The following is a 22,201-nucleotide window of genomic DNA, read 5'->3' on the forward strand; positions in this document are numbered from 1 at the left end:
TTTATAAACCTCAATTTCCTTAAGTAAAGATAAAAATAGTGCCTATCTTACAGGGTTTTTGTGAAGATTTAAGTTAGATTGTTCACATAAGGTGCTTAGAATAATGCTTTGCTCATCACAGAATTTTAGCTATTATTTTTATTTTGAAAGGAGATAAACTGGAAAGCTGTCAAATACAGAAGGGTATATTTAGAATCCATTGTTACAGCCAGGAAAAAGCTTGAAAGGCAAAGAACAGAATAGACACGATTTATCTTGAAGAGGCACAAGCCAGGGAATAGGGGGGCAATAGTGCAGTTTGGAACATGGTAAGAGGTATTTGGAAGTTAACTTAGGAAGAAGGAAGTTTTAAAGACCAGTTGATTCCTGTAAGATGAATGCTAAAAGAGAAAGTTGGCCTTTCATTAAGTTATTTATTTTCAAAGTGGTGGTTTCTTTAAATTTAGGAAAAAATTAACAATGTCTCGTGTTAACCACCAGATGGCACTGCGTATGTACTTTAAGTAATGAGTAAAAGCTTTGGTGTCTTGAGCGTGTCTCAAATGTGTAGGTATCATGCGCCAGAAAAATGGTAATTGTTGAAGTCCTTGGGAAGCGTTGCCATACCCAGCTTTTATTAGGTAGCTTGTAACTGGAATGCCAATGCATTATTAGCTTTTAATAAATCAAGTATAGCCATTTTTTCATAAAGAAATTTACTATAAGTAGAAATGAATAAATTGATGTCTTCCTTCCTTTGGTAAACCTTCAGAATATAAGGTGTTAAAGAATGTAGTAATTTGCTGACTTTTAGTCATTCTTTATGTATTTGATCCATTTATTGAGGCTTTTACACTATTCTTTTAATTTGTTTTGGACCCAGATCTTTCATCTTTTAATTTACTTTTTGACCGGAATTTTTCTTTTTTTTTGCTATAGCCCTAGCTAAAAAAATGGGGATTTTAACTTTTAATTTTAACCAGAGGCATTTTAGGATATTTAAATAATTCTAACATTCACCTTTATAAAGTTTCATTTTGAATACTTTTTTTTTCCATTTTGAATTTTTGACCTTTGTTGGGAAATAATCTCTTTTAAGTCAAAGAAATGTTCCTCTCTCTCGGGGAAAAGGTGTTTCACATATATAGATGTCATTGAAGGTTCATTGTAACTCATGCTGGTTTTGTTTCAAGTTATGTCTATTATTAAAGGGAGATTAACATTAATATTAATGTGTATGTATATTTCATATAATTATACGGATCAGAGTCTAGTGTTTGTCAGGCTTGATAAGTCCCCTCACCCCTATTTAAATTGCCAGTGAATTCACTGGTTTCTAATATAATTTGTGGTCGGAGTGAATAGCCCTAGAAACAGAAGTTACATTGCTCCTGTTTATTGGGACAGATTGGGTCCTGAGGATGAGGATTAGTTTTACGTATTTGAGAAGTTAAAAGTTTGTGAATTTTGTGCTGTAAGTAGTCATTTAATCAGAAGTCATTTCATAGAATTCGTGATCATTTAAAGGAATGCACTATTTACACTAACCATATTTATAATCTAAGAGCATGAGGGGAGAAAAATCAAAGCATTTTGATTCTAATTTGTTTTAAAAAGATAGAAAGTGATCGCAAGGTAATTGTGCACAACAGTATTTATTGCTTGAGAGCGTTGTGTAAAGAAGCTGAGACAAGCTGCTTATCTCAGAACCCGCATGGATAGTTCGATGTAACCATCAGAAAGAAACACCTCTGGTTCTCCAATAACTTGTTTCTCCCAGGTATACCTTGGATGAATTTGGAACGGCCAGGAGAAGTACCGTTGTTCGTGGATTTATTGATGCTCTTACGAGAGGGGGCCCGGGAGGCACGCCGAGACCCATTGAAATGCACTCCCATGACCCCTTGAGGTATCGTAATCAGACAGAGTTGGGGTTTTTGAGGCTTTTCTGAAGGAAATCTTTACTAACATTTAGTTTCTGCATTAGATACGTGGGAGATATGTTGGCTTGGCTCCATCAGGCGACCGCTTCTGAAAAAGAACACCTTGAAGCTCTCTTAAAGCATGTAACTCTACAAGGTGGGTCCTCCAGTTGTTAATTGCTGACATCTAAATAGAGACAATAACACAAGACTTCTCGAAATCTGTCATCTTCACAGGGATAAGCTCTTCACCCCTCAGTGGCACAGTAAGCGCCCTGATTAGTTTTCCTCTGGTTTCTCCCCTCTCCTGCTAATAGACTTCTGTCCTCCATCACCTTCCTGTCACACAGCTGTGCACACTTGTGCACTGGTCCCTGTGACCTTCCCTATCAGGCCTAGACTCCTCTGCCTGACTTTTAAGACCCTTCTGGTGTGTGTAACACACATGGTCTCAGATGTCCACACCACACTTTAAAGTGAGAGGTGGTATATCCTCCTTTTATATGTGTGACCAAGTGTCTTGTTTAAGGTCGTTAAGCCACTAAGTCTTTCATTTCTTTCTACCACCCAGCCCCTTTATTCATTCTCATGTGACTGTTGTAGTTTTTTGAATAATTACCCACGTAGTGCTTTATGTACTTAAAATTTTGGTCTTGATTTCAAGGAAGAAACTGCTGATGTGTGGTTGTTACAGAATTTCACGTCTTCTTAATGGCGATTACCTTAAGATGCCTGTTGTTAGAGTTTGAGGGATAAATGGAAAATTAAGGTACTCTGTTTTTCATAAGAAGTGAAGAGGAATATTGTGACTTTGTCGCTGTGGCTCAGATCCTGATCTGCAGGAGAGGCTAGTGTGCAAATCAGGGAGGGTACTTACCGTCTTGTTTTTCTCGCTCTTTGAAATTCAAATTAGACTCAGTGGGTATGCTGGATTGGCACAAGGTCTGCACTTTTTAAAGTGGGTTTCTGTTATCCTAATTACCTAGTTTAAAATAATGTATTTCTTAAAAGATGTTTTGGTAAAGTGTATCTGAGAGGCAGTGTGAAGAGGTTGGAAGAAAATAGATCGGAGTTGGATGAAATAGGTTATTCTTTGAGAATGACTTAATTCTTCTAAGCCTCAGTTTCTCCATCTGAAAAAAAAAGTCAGTCACAAGCAGTAAATGTCAAGTACCCAGGAGCTTGGCAAATAGTCAATATTTAGTAAATGTCCATTTTTCCCTTAGGTTACAAGGTGTGCTTTCCATTTTTACATCTCAGCTTCTGTGCTCAGCACCCCTGCCCAGAATAAGGCGTTTGTAGAGCAGATGCTAATACATCTTCATATCACTTCCTTCAATTAATATGTTTCCCAGTCACTTTTTTCCTGTGACTCATACATTTATTCTTTTTCACAAAGAAGTTGTTCATTTTATTAATCAGCAGTGAAATAAATTAACCAGGTTCTAGACCCAAATATTAACATAATTAATAATGTCCTAAAAGACATTCAACTTAATAAAATATTGTTATGTTATTTTAAATGTTTGTTATTAGTGTCATTAATCATATACATTATTGTTCATGTTTTGAACTTATGCGTAATATGGAAAAAACATTTTAGTTATGCTATAATTAATTGTAGGTGTTGAAGAAAATATTCAGGAAGTTGTTGGGCATATTACTGAGGGTGTGTGCAGGCCTCTGAAGGTAAATATTTTGCTTTTATATATGTTATATGGTATCTGGATAAATTATTGCCTTATTCCTATGAGTTTAAAAATAACTTCACAGCTGGAAATCAAGCTATAATTTTCTCAAATTAACACATTAGTGTAGGATTGTAAAATACATTTAAAAATAATCATCATCAAGGCACCTGGGTGGCTCAGTCGGTTAAGCGTCCAACTTCAGCTTGATCGTGATCACGGTCACGATCTCATGGTTCACAGGTTCAAGCCCATGTCGGGCTCTGTGCTGACAGCTCAGAGCCTGGAGCCTGCTTCGGATTCTGTGTCTCCGCCTCTCTCCGCACTTCCCCTGCTTGTGCTCTGTCTCTGTCTCTCTCAAAAATAAATAAAAATTAAAAAAAAAAAAAAAGAATTAATGTATTGAATCTTTGTTTTCCAAGTCTATAGGTGGTAAGATGATGCTTCTTTTTATATGACTGTTCTGGGTTGCAAAGCGATTACTAGCTAACGTTTGAATTTTACCTTTCTTAATAAAAACTTATGATATGCTCAGACCTTCATACATTAGGGTGGGTTCTATGAAAATAAGTTCATATACAAAGATAAATGGCATGGGAAATAGAGCTGAATGCTGTATTGCATGGTACAGAAATAGTGCCCTCAGATTGCTGATGTGTGCTGGGGAACAAACGTCTACTCCAAGCAGCCATCTATGATGTTGAGACAAAGGTTTGTTATTATCCCTTTCAGTCCTGCCTCCTCCTTTTGTCCCCTCCCCATAAACACAGATTCTCTCCATCTTTCTCTTGCTTTCTGACTCTTGCTTTGCTACAGCTCTCTCTCTGGCACTGGAATGGAGAGCCGCCATTGGGTCTTTTATCTCCTCCCAAGATTGTTGTCCAACTGCCTGTGGCCCCTTTGGCTACTTTTAATTTCTGCCTTTATCATCTCTGCCACTTCCGATAGAGTTACAGTTTCTTGAGTGTTTATTATGTGCCAGGGACAGTTGGAAGCCTGTTACGTCTGAGCCATTCTTCCCGTCACTGCTGTTCAGCTTTGCTAATAATGCTTGTTTTTCTCCAGCGCCTTCTACTTTCTAGTTGGTTCCTGCTGCCACCACCCCCGTAGTCTCTTTCAGCCTTTGTACATTTGTGTTTTTCTCTCATCACCTGTTGTTTTTCCTGGGACTGTTGGCCTTTGCTGAAAATGGTGGTCCTCTTATGTCACCCTCAGAAAACGGTGTGGCAAACAACCTTCGTGTATTGGACATAAATCCCCTGATTTTTCAGCCTTTCTCTGTTCTTTTCATCGTAGCTGAAAGGATGCTACTTTCCCGCAGAACCTTTGTGTGTGTGTGAAAAGAGGCGGAACTGGGTTTGTTTCCTCTTCCTTCCTCTGTGTCTTCCCTCTTTTCCTTCCCTTCTTCCCCTCCCTCTTCCTCCTTTCTCACTTGCTTGACAGAGTTGGCGTAAAGAGTATTTTTTTGATGCCTGAACATTTTTGGAGAGACTTTGCCAGATAGCTAAGATGCTGTTACAAATCTACTAGAGAAGAGCTGTCTATCTACAATTAGCATCTATTATATTTTGTCCTCATAATTACACTAACATTCAGAAAATATCACTTATTGATATATCATTTAAATCACTATTGAGGCAGGCCTTGACCTAGAAAGAAATTGTAATGTGTAAATTGTGGTTTTTAAATTCACATGCTGTTCACAATTTATAATATTGTGTTAGTTAGCTCATCTACTAATGTCTAATGCCAAAAGATGTATAAATTTCATAAACATATTAATGTAAAGGTCATTTAATTTCTGTAATCTGAGAGGTTTTTGTATGCTCACATACATACATTTATAAATCTGTTTTAGCAAATCACATATGTTGGCATTATGACATATTCCAAAATCTAAGTACAGAGAAACTTCAGTTTTCAAAAGCATGTATTAAGCATCTGTTGTGTATGTACTGTTCTCCCAGATGCTGTGGAGATGTAAAAGCAGCAGAAAACAAATACAAGGTCTGTGTTTAGAATCTAGTTAGGAAACAGGAAGACACAATGTAAGCAGCGGCTTAAGAGCAGATACAATATGTAAGGAAGTGCATCCCTGTGTAATTTAGCTTGCATTCATTAATTAGGGGATATAAAGGGAATGTAAGGGATGGAATTTAAAGATTCCTAGTAGTTAACCTTAAGAGAGATCGAGTTAACTTTGAACTAGATCTGATATTGCCCTGGTAGTCGTAATTAGACATATATGTTGGTGCTAATTTAAAAAAGGAAATTCGGTATAATAGTTTGAAGATAAGAATTCTTTAATTTTTTTTTTTTTCTGAATAGTTGATGATAGAGTAGTATTTGCACTGATAATCTGCTCTTAGGGAGGTAACAGCTGATTTGCAAATAGTGCTGAACTAAATTCCATTATATACTGGTAAAGAACCTCACAATGACCTCCTCATGTATTGTTTATTTTTGGTAGCGACTGCCTTCAAGCCAAATTCTGTAGGTAAAGGATTTTTTTTTTTTTTTTTTTGGTAGAGTATATCTGTGTTAAAATATTTCTGTTATTCTACTATCCCTTATAGTTTAATATTCAGAGATTACTTAGAAGGAATTTTGTGATTTCTGCAGAATTAAATTTTGTCTTTTTAAAATGCTGTTTCGACCACATGTGATTGTAGAATGAAAATTACGCCTTTAAGAAATATTTAATTTTTTTTCACGTTTTCACAGGTTCGAATTGAACAAGTAATAGTTGCTGAACCTGGGGCAGTTTTGTTATATAAAATTTCTAACCTCCTCAAATTTTACCATCATACAATCAGGTAAGTGGAATGGTTAAATGTGCTTGTTAGACCCTCTGTGATACGTTATTTCAGGTAGAAACACAGTATAAGGTTTTGGTTTTGTTTGCTTTCACCATTTGTTTGACTAAATATAAACCAGCAGAACCTCCACACCTTATGAATCATTATGTATGTGTTGTTTGTGCTGTATTTTGAGGTCCGCCGTTTCTTTTCCCTTTCTTCCCCACACATAACTGTACGCATGCACACACACACAGCCTATATAACAGTATAAGTTTGTAGTGTATTTTTTTAGTTCTTCTGCATTAGTAAAAGAGATCCATGGTACCTACAGTAATTATACATTACACTCAAAATAGAGCACAATAAGTGAAGTGTCCTATTCTGGGTATAAATAATGTAAGTTTTTTTTTTAACATTTAGTTTTCTATTAATGATAAAACAGAACTATAGCTTTGTCTGCTTTCAATAAAAGCTACTTTATCTGTTTAGGAACCACTTATTTTCTCTATAATTTGATCTTTGACTCCAAAAGATTCATTTATCTTCACTTTGCAGTGATGGTATACTCTTGAGCTTTATTATAAATGTCACTATAAGACCATATTCCGTGTCTTGTGTTCCATGTAGTTGTGTTAAAACAATGACCTTTCACACTATATTTTGGATAGTTTCCATTATTAGTCCATTAAAAATGATTTAACAATTATTCTTCATCCAGTATGTTAGTATCAGGAACAGAAGTCCAATTGTTAAAATCCAGGGGTTATTATAACTAATAGGAGAGGTGCAGGGATCTCTAGTTAAGGAAGCACCAAAAGACTATGGTGGTGACATTCCCTACCTTCTAGTAGCTGAGGCTAGCCACCCAGAACTTCACAGTTAAGAGATGAAATTCACATGCTATTAGTAAATTAAAAAAAAAATTTTTTTTAACACTTATTCATTTTTTGAGAGACAGAGAGAGAGCGCAAGTAGGGGAGGGGCAGAGAGAGGGAGACACAGAATCTGAAGCAGGCTCCAGGCTCTGAGTTGTCAGCACAGAGCCTGATGTGGGGCTCGAACTCACGGACCACAAGATCATGACTTGAGCCAAAGTCGGACGCTTAACTGACTGAGCCACTGAGGCACCCCGGTAAATTTTTAAACAAAACCAACAAACCACAGGCTATATATAACTAATCAGTGATAGGATTTGGGTTAGTCCTCTAACATTTTAGATATAAATTTATTACCATCATTTGCCATGACTCAGAAGCAATAAATTAGTTTCAGTTGTGATGTAGTAAGCTTCCTAAAATAAGAGAATGATACGTATTTAGAAAACACAACAGCAGCTGAAAGCAGCTAACACATAACTAATGCCGTATTAGGCAAAGGTAGCGCTAAATAATTTTTAAATTATTTATGTAGTAATACCCATGATGGTACTGAACAAAATTTATCATTTGAAGATAAAGATAACTCAGTTTCTAATACAAAGAATGCTAAGAAAAAATCATTTGGATTCTGAAGGTAATATATTTATTAGACTCTGAGAATTATAATTTTTCTGTCTTTGAAAGTGATGATTTTGAGGATGACAGTTGGATCTTTTGATCATTTTTTTCCATGTACTTTTTTTACTTGTTCACATATTTCCTCATTTAGTCAATTAAAAAATTGATGGCAGACGTCAGTCTACTAGATGCTAAAGATATGGCAGTGAACAAAACCGCTTAAACTTACATTCTAATGGGGAGAAAGACAAACAAGTATAAAATAATAATTTAGATAGTGCTAAGGACAGCGAGGAGAAATAAAGCTGGAGAAAGGAAACGAAGTATAGGCAGTGACCACATATGAGCAAGTGTATGTGCATGGGGCTATTTTAAAGGCCTTTTGGTGGAGGTGATATTTGAACACAGACCTGCACAGCGTGAAGGAGTCGGGCATGTAAAGATCTTGTTAAAGAGCATCCTAGACAGGGTATTCTGGTCCTGAGGCTGGAAAAAGCTTGCATTTTACAGCACCATAAGGAAGGCCAGTGGTTGGAATAGAGTGAATGGAAGGAGTAGGGAGGAATGAAATCAGAGAGGTAAGCAAAGGCCAGATCATGTGGGACTTTGTAGGCTATGGTGAAGATTTTGATTTTATACTGAGAGGGTTGGAGAAGATGTATGTGTGTGTGGGTGGGTGGGGATGTTTCAGTGACTTGAGCTGATTTATGGTATATAAGGTGACTCTGGACACTGTGGATAATGTAGTGTACCAGGGTAAAGGGGAACAAGGTATTTAGGAAGCAGTCTGTGTTCTGAGCAGAGATGGTGATGTGTCAGAGCGATAGTCTTGGGGTGATGAAAAGTAGGGTTTCCAGAGACAATAGGAAATATATATGGACTAGGTAGGGTGAAATGTGGGGAGTCTGGGACGAATTCTTGGCTTTTGGTTTGAACAGCTAGATGGGTGGTATTGTCGTTTGCTGAGAGGGAGGATGCTGGAGAGGAACAGGTTTATGGGAGCGGGTGGGTACTGAAGAGTTCAGCTCAGTTTTGGCCGTGTGGGATTCAGCATCCCTGTGAACATGCGGTGGGATATGTTGAGTGAGCAGACAACAGAGAAGTCAGGGCTGAACCTATACATCTGGTAGTTTGCAGCATATAGATGGTATTTGAAGCAACAGGACTAGGTAAGATCACTTAGCAAGTAAGTATAGATGAAGAAGAGGCCTAAGACTGAGACCTGGGGAGCTCTCATATTTAGAGGTTAGAAAGAAAAGAAACCTGCAAAGAAAATTGGGGAAAAATAGGAGACGTGCAAATTATCAAAAAAAAAAAAAAAATGCCCCCTATACATTCAAACTCCCAGAGGATAGATACCATCAAAAGGCAGTAGTAAACGAGGCAAAGGAAGATGCAGAATCCATGAAAACAGGGAATCCAGCATATTTTGATTACATTTCCTTACTTGTAAACCTTTTTCTCTCTGTACTTAGTAATTGCTTTGTTTTTGTATTTGCTTACTTTCCTATGTCCTGATCGCTGTTTTAGACCCCAATTTTTTTTCTTTTACTATATAATTTATCATCAAGTTAGCGTGCAGTGTATACAGTGTGCTCTTGGCTTTGGGAGCAGATTCCTGTGATACATCACTTACATACAACACCCAGTGCTTATCCCAGCAGGTGCCCTCATCAATGCCCATCACCTATTTTCCCCAGCCCCCTGCCCCTCCACCCCCATCAAATCTCAGTTTGTTCTCTGTATTTAAGAGTCTCCTATGGCTTGTCTTCCTCTCTGTCTGTAACTATTTTTTTTCCTTCCCTTCCTCCATGGTCTTAAGTTTCTTAAATTCCACATATGAGTGAAAACATAAGATTTCTGTCTTTCTCGGACTTACTTCACTTAGCATAATACCCTCTAGTTCCATCCACATCGTTGCAAATGGCAAGATTCCATTCTTTTTCATTGCCAAGTAGTATTCCATTGTATAAATATACCACAGCTTCATCTGTTCATCAGTTGATGGGCATTGGGCTCTTTCCATATTGTTGAAAGCGCTGCTATAAACATTGGGGTACATGTGCCCCTGTCCTGTATCCTTTGGATAAATTCCTGGTAGTGCTTTTGCTGCAGACCCAAACCCTTAAGTGGACTCCACATTTTCTCACCGTGTAGTCAAGCACATCTACCAATTCTTCCCAACTTCTCTCCCCTCTTCCCTTCCTACATTCCTCTTGGAACCCTCATTCTCTTCCTCCAGTCTGGACTGGTTGCTTTCTAGGCCTCCTGCAAGGCTGTGACACTGGGGTTTGTCTTCATCAGCCTGCTCATTCCCTTATGTTGAATTCCCTGATGCCTCAGTTAGCTCTGAATAGTATTTACATGCCTGTAATAATTGTAAACATTGAGTGTTTATTCACCAGAACCCTGTGATATAACTGTATTAGAGAGCCTGGGAAAGCTGAAGTTTGGGTATATTGTGGTGGGGGATGAGCATTATGTTAAGAGAATTTGACTCTCATCTTCCATAGCAGAATTTTTGTAAATAATACCTAAAATTGAAAAATCAAGTAATGGCAGGATAAGCATGTTGGGTATAAATATGGAGTGAAATGCAATAACCATCTGTAAGTACTTGGCCTGGTTACTGGTACCTGTTGAGTACTTTGCAACCATTAGTAAATTCTAGATCTGAGTAAGTGCAAAATATGGCTGATAACTCCAATTTTTTTTTTTTAAATGAATGTAAACATATGTTGTTATCTCTCCAAAGTTTTCATTAAAATGTCAGTTTCTGGGCGCCTGGGCGGCTCAGTCAGTTAAGTGTCCAACTCTTGATTTCAGCTCAGGTCATAATTGATCTCATGGTTCGTGAGTTCGAGTGCCTCATCGGGCTCTCTGCTGACAGCACAGAGCCCGCTTGGGATTCTCTCTCCCTCTCTCTCTGCCCCACCCCAACTCACTCACTCTCTCTCTCTCTCAAAATAAATAAATAAACATTAAAGAAATTTTTAAATATCAGTTTCTGTTTGTATCCATCCAGTTTTTTCCCCTGTTACTTGGTATATTTTACTATTCAGAAACATACTTATTTTTATTGTATGTATAGGCATGTGTGGGAATTTCTTTCAGTTTATTTTGGTGTTTAGCTTATACTATTTTTAATTGAAATACTTTCTTTGTTGTAAATATAGGTACTATGGCTACCTGTTTAGGAATTTGCTTTTATTTTGCTGTTTACTTTATATATATGTTTGTTAATTTGGTTTGCCTGCATTAACTATATAAGAATTCATTCCAATTTGTTTTAGTTTCAGAATGTATTGAAGTAAATGGCATTAGTATTTGCTTTTATAACATGTCATGTGTAATATATCAGTTTTCTGTAAATTGGCTTTTTTTGTTTGTTTACTATCTAATGGTATTTAGTAATGCCATTATATTTATTTTCAGCAATCTAAATTTCTTTTAGGTATAGTAAGATGGTATTGTGCCATTAGAAATTAGGATTTCCTACTGGATTATGGTATATTTTCACATCAACAAAAACCTTTTCTCCTAATATCAAATTTTTAAATGACTTTCAGTACATGAATTAGAATAAAATTGGGAATTGTTTTATATACAGGCTTGTTTTACATTCTAGCAAAAATGAGAAAATTCCTTAGATAGGTCTAAGAAATATCCTTGTAATAGCAAATTGAGGAGTATAGAGTGTGCTAATAATTAGATATTTTAAAATATTACAAGATTTTTCATATTCAGTCTAAATTTGCTGCTACTTAGGCAGTCGTATAAAAATTGAGAAACTTTATAATTTATATATGATGTCAGAGTTTTTTGTTTTGTTTTACTCACCTTTTTTTTAATGTTTACTTATTTTGGGGGGAGAGAGAGAGAGAGAGAGAGAGAGAGAGAGAGAGAGAGAGAGAGAACAAGTGGGGGAGGGGCAGAAAGAGAGAAGGACAGAAGATCCAAAGCAGGCTCTGCATTGTCAGCACACAGCCCGATGCGGGGTTCCAACTCACGAACCACAAGATCATGACCCAACCTGAAGTCAGACACTTAACTGATTAAGCCACCCAGGCGCCCCTGGTGTAAGAGTTTTAATGGAAAGAATAAATCAGTGTTAGTAAAATTTAAATATTTTATGAATAGCGTTATTATTGATGGAATGGCTTCCTTAAAGTTAAAATTAGGTCTTGGATAATCAAGACATGCTTTACCGTAATAGAGAAAAATGGATGGATTTGCATCTTATAAGTGTTTTTCTAAAAGAGATTGTGAAACACTGGAAACATTTGTTTGTTACCTAACTCTTAAGTAAAATATCTCTGTCATTTTTATGTGAAACTAAAGTAGTTGTTTTTAATTCACAGCTTATATTCTCCATACATACTTTTATTTTAAATCTAGATCTTTTAAGCGAATTATATTCAGTTAAAGAACTCATTGTGTGAGGCTTGTTTTGCAACCTGAAATATTCTTTGCTTTTAGTGGCATTGTTGGAAATAGTGCAACTACATTATTGACTACCATTGAAGAAATGCATTTGCTAAGCAAAAAAATATTCTTCAATAGCTTGAGTCTTCATGCAAGTAAATTAATGGACAAGGTATGTTTGGAAAATGCAGTTCTTAAACTATGTGAGTGTGAGTTTTGCACATTTAAAAATGTTTTACTGTTTTTACATTGGTAATTTTTTCCCATTCCATACAGGGTTGTTTTGAGTTCTTCCTGTGAACAATTAAATTTATTTTGAGATGGCTTTACTGGATCTGGGCTTATAGGCTGGGTTCCTGGAACAGTATAACATTGAGTCATAATTAGAGGTAGAATCTCAAGCCTTAGTTTCACTACCAGTTTTCTATAACCAAAAAGTTGTAATTAAAGCAAACTTACTATATTTAGGTCAGGGCTAAGATGACATACAGATTGGAAAACTGAAACTCTTACTGAATGTTTTTTTCTAAACAGTTTGCTTATAGTTTTACTCTCTGTTGGTCCAGCTTTGTCCTTAAGAAATTTATGCTCCTTTGAGTTATATACTGCAATTAATTATGAAAATAAACAAGATAATAAAAAAAACTCCCACCGGAAACAAATAAAGCACCACAACAAAAATCTGGTAACAAAAATCTGAGAGTCCCAAGAGCTAATATTTTCAGCTGAGCAGTGTGTTGTGATAAGACCTTAAGGAATGGATTTACAATAAGCAAACCCTTTTTTATTTTTATTTCATTATTAAGGACTCAGGTCTTTTAAGGATGCATCACAATCAACATAGTAGCTTTTTTTTTTTTTTTTTCTTTTAATCATACCACTGTAATAGTCTGGCTATGTTAGACCCAGAATTGTAATATAGAATAGTTGGTAGCATTCCAATCCTGAGTTGCCTGGTCAATTTTTACATTCCTAAGTTCAGAGAAGCTTAGGAGTCTGACCTCCTGTAGGACTCAAATTCTTTTGGAAAAGCAACATGAATTTATGGACCCAGGTCCATAATGGACCCAGGTCCCGCTTATGTTTTTTTCTGTTGTATGTATTTTTGTTTATGTAAGTTTACTAGTAGTCCGTTCTTTTTTTTTTTTTCTTTAAGATTTTATTTATTTAGTTAGTTAGTTTTCTAAACTTTTTTATCATCAAGTCAGTTAACATACAGTGTAGTCTTGGCTTCAGGAGTAGATTCCCGTGATTTATCACTTCCATACAACACCCAGTGCTCATCCCAACAAGTGCCCTCCTCAGTGCCCATCACCCATTTTCCCTACCCCTATCAACCCTGTTCTCTGTTTAAGAGACTCTTATGGTTTGCTTCTCTGTTTGTATCTTACTTTTCCTTCCCTTCCCCTATGGTCATATGTTAAGTTTCTCAGATTCCAACATATGAATGAAATCATGTGATATCTGCCTTTCTCTGACTAACAGTTCTGGTTGTGTATATGTTTACATGAGTTCTTACTTAAACAAAAATTTTTTAAAATAGTTCATGTGTACTTTGAACATGAACAAACATTTGCTAGCTGATGAGAGTACAGTGGCAAACAAGATTGGTTGGCCTCGGGTTGCTTCTCCTTTAGTGGAAAATAGTTAAATTAATCAGTGGTTGCCATAGAACCACATGTTTTATGAAAGACATGTGCCCAAGGTGCAATGCTAGCACAAAAGGAGAAGGAGCTTTCCAGAGAGGGAGATAGAAGGCTTAAACTTGGAAGGACATAGAATTTAAATAGGTAGATAAGGGGGTAGACAGAGGCTATCCTAAGTAGGAGAAATAAAAAGAATGTGTAAGAGCACAAGCTGTGAGTCACCAGTAAACAAATATTTCATTTATTAAAAAATCACCTGGGGGCGCCTGCGTGGTTCAGTTGGTTAAGTATCCAACTTCGGCTCAGGTCATGATCTCATAGTTCGTGAGTTCCAACCCTGCGTTGGGCTTTCTGCTGTCAGCACAGAGCCCGCTTCAGATCCTCTGTCCCCCTCTCTCTTTGCCTCTTCCCTGCTGCTTCTCTTTCTCTCAAAATAAATAAATTTAAATTAAAAAAAAATCATTTGGAAAGTGGTGTAGCATGTAGATAGGAGAGAGACCAGGTTGCAGACAGGAAGATTATGGGAGTATCAGGGTAGTTTTTTATGAAAGTCATGATCTAAGGTAGAGATTCTAGGAACAGCCATGAAGGAACACATTGAATATGGGTACATGAGAGGGAGGAACCTAAAATAATTCCTATGTTACCAACCTGGGAATATTGATAGTAATCACAAGTATCTGTAACCTGGAAAGATGGTAAAATTTACAGGATAAAGATGATATTGCTGACATTAGTTAGACAGGATACCTTGAGATATCTTATTTTGTCTTATCTAGTTGAGAGCTGTACAATGGGTTTAGATAGTTTTACATATAAAAGATAGTTCGATCCATGGATTTGGATGAGGTCACTATGAATCATGTTTAATAAGAGCAGAGTTCTCAGACACACAGTCTTGGGAAACCCTGACATTTAAGAGAAGAAAAGAAGCCCACCGTGGTGGGATGCTGAGGGAGGATGATGGGAGACTCAGGAGAAAAGCGAGGAAAGGGTTTTCTCAGAAAAGCCAAGAGAATAGAGTTTCAAGAAGCAGGACATGGTTAATGACAGATACCGTATAAAGAGTTCTAGTAAAAAAAGGACAGTAGGTTTGTTATCTTGGACAACGTATAGGGATCCGTGACGTACTGAGAACAATTGTAGCTGTGTGCTGAGGACAGGAGCCAGACTGTAGAATGTGGAAAAGCACACGGATGTGCTTATTACCCAAAGTTTTACCGGTTGGAAAACATGTGGGCTACAGACTGAAAACATAGTAGGCATTCATATTTTTGAAATTTGAAAGAGAACAACAAAACAAAATGGTAAAAGGAAAGATGGAATTAAATTTCTGTGATAAATTAGGAAACAGGAAAAATTGATTTTTTGAGAAGATCCAACAAAATTGACAACCTTCTGGCAATTCTTTAACCAAAAAAAAAAAAAAAGAATTAAAAATTAGAATATCAGAAATTTGAGATATTAACCAGAGATATGAACTAAAATTTATTAGAAAATACCATATTAAAATGTAACAGTCTTATGCTAAAATAATCTGAAAATCTGAATGCAAAGAGTGATTTTAAGACAATATAAGTGGACAAAAGGGTAAAAAAAAGAAGTGGAAAACTTGAATACACCTGGCGAGGGAAGAAAAATTTTTGGAGAACATGCTGCTAGGCTTAGTTGAGGTTATACAGATAGCTTCATCCACACCTATGAACAGATAATTATCCAGAACACAGGAAAATATAGAAGAATTCCCAGTTCAATTTAGGTGTTGTAACACTGACATAAAAGCCTTTAGAAGACAGTACAAAAGTGAAAATCACAAATCAGTCACTTTAAATTAAAAAAAAAAAAAAGTTAAAAATACCATTAAGCCAAATCCAGCATTATGTTTAAAACAAGTATGGGTTATTTGCAGAAATACAAGAATGTTTAAGTGTTAGAAAATACACTAAATATCTCAGTGTTAAATAAGAAAATTTTATATTATCATGATAGTTGATCAGGTTGTTGGAGGAAAAATCTTACTAAATAAGAAAGCAAAAATTCTTCTTTAACCATGTAAAGATAAGTAAAACTAACAGCCCACATTATAATGAACACAGAAGCACTACCAATATACTCTATGTAAGTCAAGAAAGAATAAGACAAGAATGCTTGCCAATAACATTTTTAAATAATAGAAAGACCAGATTAAAAAGTGAGAGGTATAAGTATTTCAAAGGAGGAGACATTAGATTCTTTCTAGATGCTATGATTGTCTACTTCAAAAACCCAAGAAAATTAATTGAAAAGTTTTAGAACTAGTAAATGTATTTAGGAAGTTATTTGGTGACCAGATCAATACACAAAAATAGTTTTCAGGGAAGGTGGTGAAGTTGGAGGCACCTGTAATCTGTCTCTGCACCGAGGCAAAAATTGCACTGACAGAATCCGTCTCCCTCTCAAAATAAATAAATAAAACTTAAAGTGCTCAAAGAAGAAAAAAAAAATCAAGATGGTCTTTCAAAAGTGAGGGCATTCTTTCACAAAAATGAGACCTTCCCACATAAAATAAAGCTGAGGGAGCTCATTACTACTAGCCCTGCCCTGTAAGAAATGCTCAAGGGAGCCCTGCAGGGTGAGATGTAAGGACAGGAGACAGTAACTCCAAGCTTTATGAAGAAATAAAGATCTCGATAAAGGTAAACACACAAGCAACTAAAAGTCAGTATTGTAACAAATGTTTGAACTCCACTTTTTGTTACATGATTTAAGAGCCTAATAGATCTTCTAAAAAAAATATTTGCTGTAAAAGCTAGCATTGTTGTGACTTTGGTTTGTAATCCCATTTTTTGTCTACATGATGCATTTAAGAGGCTAATGCATTTAAAATAATTATTAGTTTGTATTTCGTGACATCAGCTACTGACAGGGTGGGGGTGGGGCTGTAAAGGAGCAGAGGTTTTTTGTAGGTTATTGACGTTAGCTGGTATAAAGTCAAATTAGAGTGTTACATAATTTTCAGACCTTAAACGTAATCCCCATGGGAAACACAAAGAAAATAGCTAAATATACACAAAAAAATGAGAATTGAAATGTTGCATTCACTATAAAAACCAACTTAAAAAAAGGCAATAATGCAGGAAATGAGAGACAACAAAAGACTATAAGGTATATAGAAAATAATAGCAAAATGGTAGAAGTAAGTTTCTTCTTACCAGTATTTACCTTGAATATAAACAGATTAAATTCTCCAATAAAAAGAGAAGAGATTGGCAGAACGGATAAAACTACAAGATGCAACTATATGCTGTCTACAGGAGACTTATTTTACATCTAAAGACACATAATCAAAGTGAAAGGGAGGAGAAAGATAATCCATGTAAATACTAACCAGAAGAGAGCAAACGTGGTGATAACATCAGACAAAATAAACTTTATTATTATTTTTTTTAATATATGAAATTTATTGTCAAATTGGTTTCCATACAATACCCAGTGCTCATCCCAAAAGGTGCCCTCCTCAATACCCATCACCCACCCCCATCAACCCTCAGTTTGTTCTCAGTTTTTAAGAGTCTCTTATGCTTTGGCTGTCTCCCACTCTAACCTCTTTTTTTTTTTTTTCTTTCCTTCCCCTCCCCTATAGGTTTCTGTTAAGTTTCTCAGGATCCACATAAGGGTGAAAACATATGGTATCTTTCTCTGTATGGCTTATTTCACTTAGCATCACACTCTCCAGTTCCATCCACGTTGCTACAAAGGGCCATATTTCATTCTTTCTCATTGCCACGTAGTACTCCATTGTGTATATAAACCACAATTTCTTTATCCATTCATCAGTTGATGGACATTTAGGCTCTTTCCACAATTTGGCCATTGTTGAGAGTGCTGCTATAAACATTGGGGTACAAGTGCCCCTATGCATCAGCACTCCTGCATCCCTTGGGTAAATTCCTAGCAGTGCTATTGCTGGGTCATAGGGTAGGTCTATTTTTAATTTTTTGAGGAACCTCCACACTGTTTTCCAGAGTGGCTGTACCAGTTTGCATTCCCACCAACAGTGCAAGAGGGTTCCCGTTTCTCCACATCCTCTCCAGCATCTATAGTCTCCTGATTTGTTCGTTTTGGCCACTCTGACTGGCGTGAGGTGATATCTGAGTGTGGTTTTGATTTGTATTTCCCTGATGAGGAGCGACGTTGAGCATCTTTTCATGTGCCTGTTGGCCATCCGGACGTCTTCTTTAGAGAAGTGTCTATTCATGTTTTCTGCCCATTTCTTCACTGGATTATTTGTTTTTCACGTGTGGAGTTTGGTGAGCTCTTTATAGATTTTGGATACTAGCCCTTTGTCCGATGTGTCATTTGCAAATATCTTTTCCCATTCTGTTGGTTGCCTTTTACTTTTGTTGATTGTTTCCTTTGCTGTGCAGAAGCTTTTTATCTTCATGAGGTCCCAATAGTTCATTTTTGCTTTTACTTCCCTTGCCTTTGGGGATGTGTCAAGTAAGAAATTGCTGCGGCTGAGGTCAGAGAGGTTTTTTTCCTGCTTTCTCCTCTAGGGTTCTGATGGTTTCCTGTCTCACATTCAGGTCCTTTATCCATTTTGAGTTTAAGACAAAATAAACTTTAAGTCAAAAATTATTATAGGAGATAAACAAGGGCAATTGGATATTAATCAAAGGTTCAATACAGCAAGAACATAAAACAATTATTAAACTTTACTTAACTGATGACAAACAGCAAAATATATGAAGCCAAAACTAACAGAATTGAAGGGAGAAATAGATCTGTATTTATAGTTGGAGACTTCAGTAACCTATTTGCATTAATAGGATAATCAGACAGAAGTTGACAGAGTCAACTGATGAGATCTAATGAACATATACAGAGCACTCTACCCAACAAAAACAACAGTGTACACGTTCTTTTGAAGTACACATTGCTCATTTTCCATGGTAGTTGTATGTTAGGCCACAAATTGATCTTAGTATATTTTAAAAGATAGACATGATACAAACTGTCCTCTCTGACCACAACAGGATAAAGTTACAAATCAGTAACAGAAAGAAAACTGAATTTACTCACAAATCTATAGAAATTTAATCATAAACTACTTAGAGACAAATGAAAATGAAAACACAACATGTCAAAACTTACAGGATGCAGTGAAAGTGGTATCAAGGGGAAACTTTATAGCTATAAATACTTACATTTAAAAATCAAGAAAGGCCCCTGGGTGGCTCAGTGGATTGAGTATCCAGCTTTTGATTTCAGCTCCGGTCCTGATCCCTGGGCTGTGGAGCTCTGTGCTGAGTGTGGAGCCTGCTTGAGATTCTCTCTTTTTCCTTCTACCCCTCTCCCCTGCTTGCAATCTCTCTCTCTCTCTCTCTCTCTCTCTCTCTCTCTCTCAAAAAACAAAATAAAATAAGAAAGATGTCAAATCATCAACTAACTTTACACCTTCAGGAATGAGAAAAGAATATACTGAACTCAAATCTAACACAAAGGAAATAATAAATACTAGAGCAGTCTTTATTCTAATCTAAATGGAGATTAGAAAAACAAAGAGAAAATCAGTCAAACCAAAATATGGTTCTTTGAATATGTCAACGAAATTGGCAAACCGTTACCTAGTCTAGACTTAGAAAAAAGAGAAGATTCATATTACTAAAATTAGAAATGAAAGTGAGACATTACTACCAATTGTATGGAAATAAAAAGGACTTTAAGAGAGTATTAATGAACAACAGTATGCCAACAAATTGGATAATCAGATAAAATGGACAAATTCCTAGAAATACAAAAGCTACCAGGACTCATGAAGAATTAGATTGAATAGACCTATAACTAGTAGAGAGATCGAATCAGTAATCAAAAATCAATTGCACACCCACTCTGCAAACAAAAGCCCTAGATCTCATGGCTTCACTGGTAAGTTCTACTAAACATTTAAGGAACTAGTATCAGTCCTTCTCAAACTTTTTTTAAAAATTGAAGAGGAGGGAACACTTCTTAACTCATTCAAGTCTTACCCTGAAACCAAAGCCAGAAAAAGACACTACAAGAAAAGGAACTAGAGGGGCGCCTGGGTGGCTCAGTCGGTTGAGTGTCCGACTTTGGCTCAGGTCATGATCTCACGGCTTGTGAGTTCGAGCCCCACGTCGGGCTCTGTGCCGATAGCTCAGAGCCTGGAGCCTGCTTCCGATCTGTGTCTCCCTCTCTCTCTGCCCCTAACCCACTCGCTGTCTCTGTCTCTCTCAAAAATAAAATAAACGTTAAAAAAAAATTTAAAAAAAAAAAGGAACTAGAGACCAATATCCCTTATGAAACCTATGCAAAAATCATCAGCATAATACTAAAGAACCGAATTAGGAAGCATATTAAAAAGATTTTACACCATGATCAAGTGGGATTTATTCCTGGAATGCATATGAAAGTCACACAATATAATTATCATTTAACAAATGGAAAAAAAACTACATGGTCATCTCAATTGATGCAGAAAAAGCATTTGACAAAATTCAGCACCCTATCATGATAAGAACACTCAACAAACTAAGAATTGAAGGAAACTATCTCAACATAATACAAAACCTCCAGCAAACATCATGCTCTTTTCCTAAAGGAAAAGACTAAAAGCTTTTCCTTTGAGATCAGGAACAAGGCAAGTATGCCCACTTTCATCACTTCTGTTAAAAATAGTGTTGAAGTGGGGTGCCTGGGTGGCTCAGTCAGTTAAGTGTCTGACTTCAGCTCAGGTCATGATGTCACTGCTTGTGTGCTCCATGTCGGGCTCTGTGTTGACAACTCAGAGCTTGGAGCCCACTTCGGATTCTGTGTCTCCCTCCCTCTCTGCCCCTCCCCTGCTCGTGCTCTGCCTGTCTCTCTCTCTCAAAAATAAATAAACATTAAAACAAACAAACAAAATAGTCTTGGAAGTTCTAGCCACAGCAGTTAGTTAAGAAAGAGAAACAAAAGTTACCCAAATTGGAAAGGCAGAAGTAAAATTGTCTTTGTAGATGATGTGATCTTATATGTAGAAAACCCTAAAGATTCTAGCAAAAAAACGAACAAACAAACAAAAACTAGTGAGTGACTTCAGCAAAGTAGCAGGGTGTAAAATCAGTACCAAAAAATCAGTTACATTTCTATACACTAACAATGGAAAGGAAATTATGAAAAATTTCTATTTATAATAGCATTAAAAAGAATAAAATGCTTAGGAATTAACCAGGGAGATGATAGACTTGTACAATGAAAACTATAAATGTTGCTGAAAGAAATTGAAGAGGACATAAATCAATGGAAAGACATCCCATGTTCATAGATTAGAAGACTTTCTATTATTAAGATATCAATTCAAAACAATTATAGATTCAGTGTAACTCTTACCAAAATCTCAAGGACATTTTTTTCAAAAATAGAAAAACCCATTCTATAATTCATGTGGAATCTCACAGGATCCTGCATCACCAAAACAATCTTGAAAAAGAACAAAGCTAGAGGATTCACATTTCCTAATTTCAGAACTTAATACAAAGCAACAGTAATGAAAACAATGTAGTATTAACATAAAGGCAGATACAGAGCGCAATGAAATAGAATAGAGAACCCAGGAATAAACCCTTGCTTTTATGGTCAAAAGATTTTTGGCAAGGATGCCAAGACCATTCTATGGGGAAAGGACAGTCTTTTTTTAACACGGTGTTGTGAAAACTGGATAATCACATGCAAAAAATGAAGTTAGACCCTTATCTAACACCATATACAAAAATTAACTCAAATAAGATCAAAGAGTTAAAGGTAGGCCTAGAATTATAAAATTCTTAGGACAAAAGCCTCACAACATTGTCACTATTTGGAACACATAGAATATATGAGGACTTTCAAAACTCAACAACAAAATAGTCTGATACAAAAATAGGCAAAAGATAAATAGCACACATGGAACATTTTCTAGGATAGAAATAAGCTACAAAAGAAATCTTAGCAAATTCAGAGACTTAAACTATATCAGCTATCTTCCCTGACCACAATGATATGAAACTGAAATCAGTAACAAGAGGAAAACTGGAAAATTTAACATGGAAATTGAACAACACACTCCTGATCAACCAAGGGATCCAAGAAGAAATTAAAAGGGAAATAAAAAAGTTTCTTGAGACAAATGAAAATGGAAATACTATATACCAGAAGTAATGGGATACAGCAAAACCAGTTCTAAGAGGGAAGTTCATAGCAATAAACACTTACGTTAAGAAGCAAGCG

At 36.2% G+C, this 22,201-nt stretch overlaps 1 protein-coding gene across 4 annotated transcripts in view; it reads left to right on the forward strand.

The window, feature by feature from the left end:
- Positions 1-22,201, forward strand: part of COG6 (component of oligomeric golgi complex 6) — a 129,498-nt gene that overhangs the window by 23,488 nt on the left and 83,809 nt on the right. For all 4 annotated transcript variants that reach the window (XM_053214691.1, XM_053214697.1, XM_053214695.1 and 1 more), the window contains exons 9-13: positions 1,760-1,888; positions 1,967-2,058; positions 3,526-3,590; positions 6,314-6,405; positions 12,366-12,483. In XM_053214691.1, coding sequence (XP_053070666.1) covers positions 1,760-1,888; positions 1,967-2,058; positions 3,526-3,590; positions 6,314-6,405; positions 12,366-12,483 — 496 coding nt within the window. The remainder of the gene's footprint in view (positions 1-1,759; positions 1,889-1,966; positions 2,059-3,525; positions 3,591-6,313; positions 6,406-12,365; positions 12,484-22,201) is intronic.

The sequence above is a fragment of the Acinonyx jubatus genome, chromosome A1 (assembly GCF_027475565.1).
Source record: "Acinonyx jubatus isolate Ajub_Pintada_27869175 chromosome A1, VMU_Ajub_asm_v1.0, whole genome shotgun sequence".
In the NCBI taxonomy this organism is placed as follows: domain Eukaryota; kingdom Metazoa; phylum Chordata; class Mammalia; order Carnivora; family Felidae; genus Acinonyx; species Acinonyx jubatus.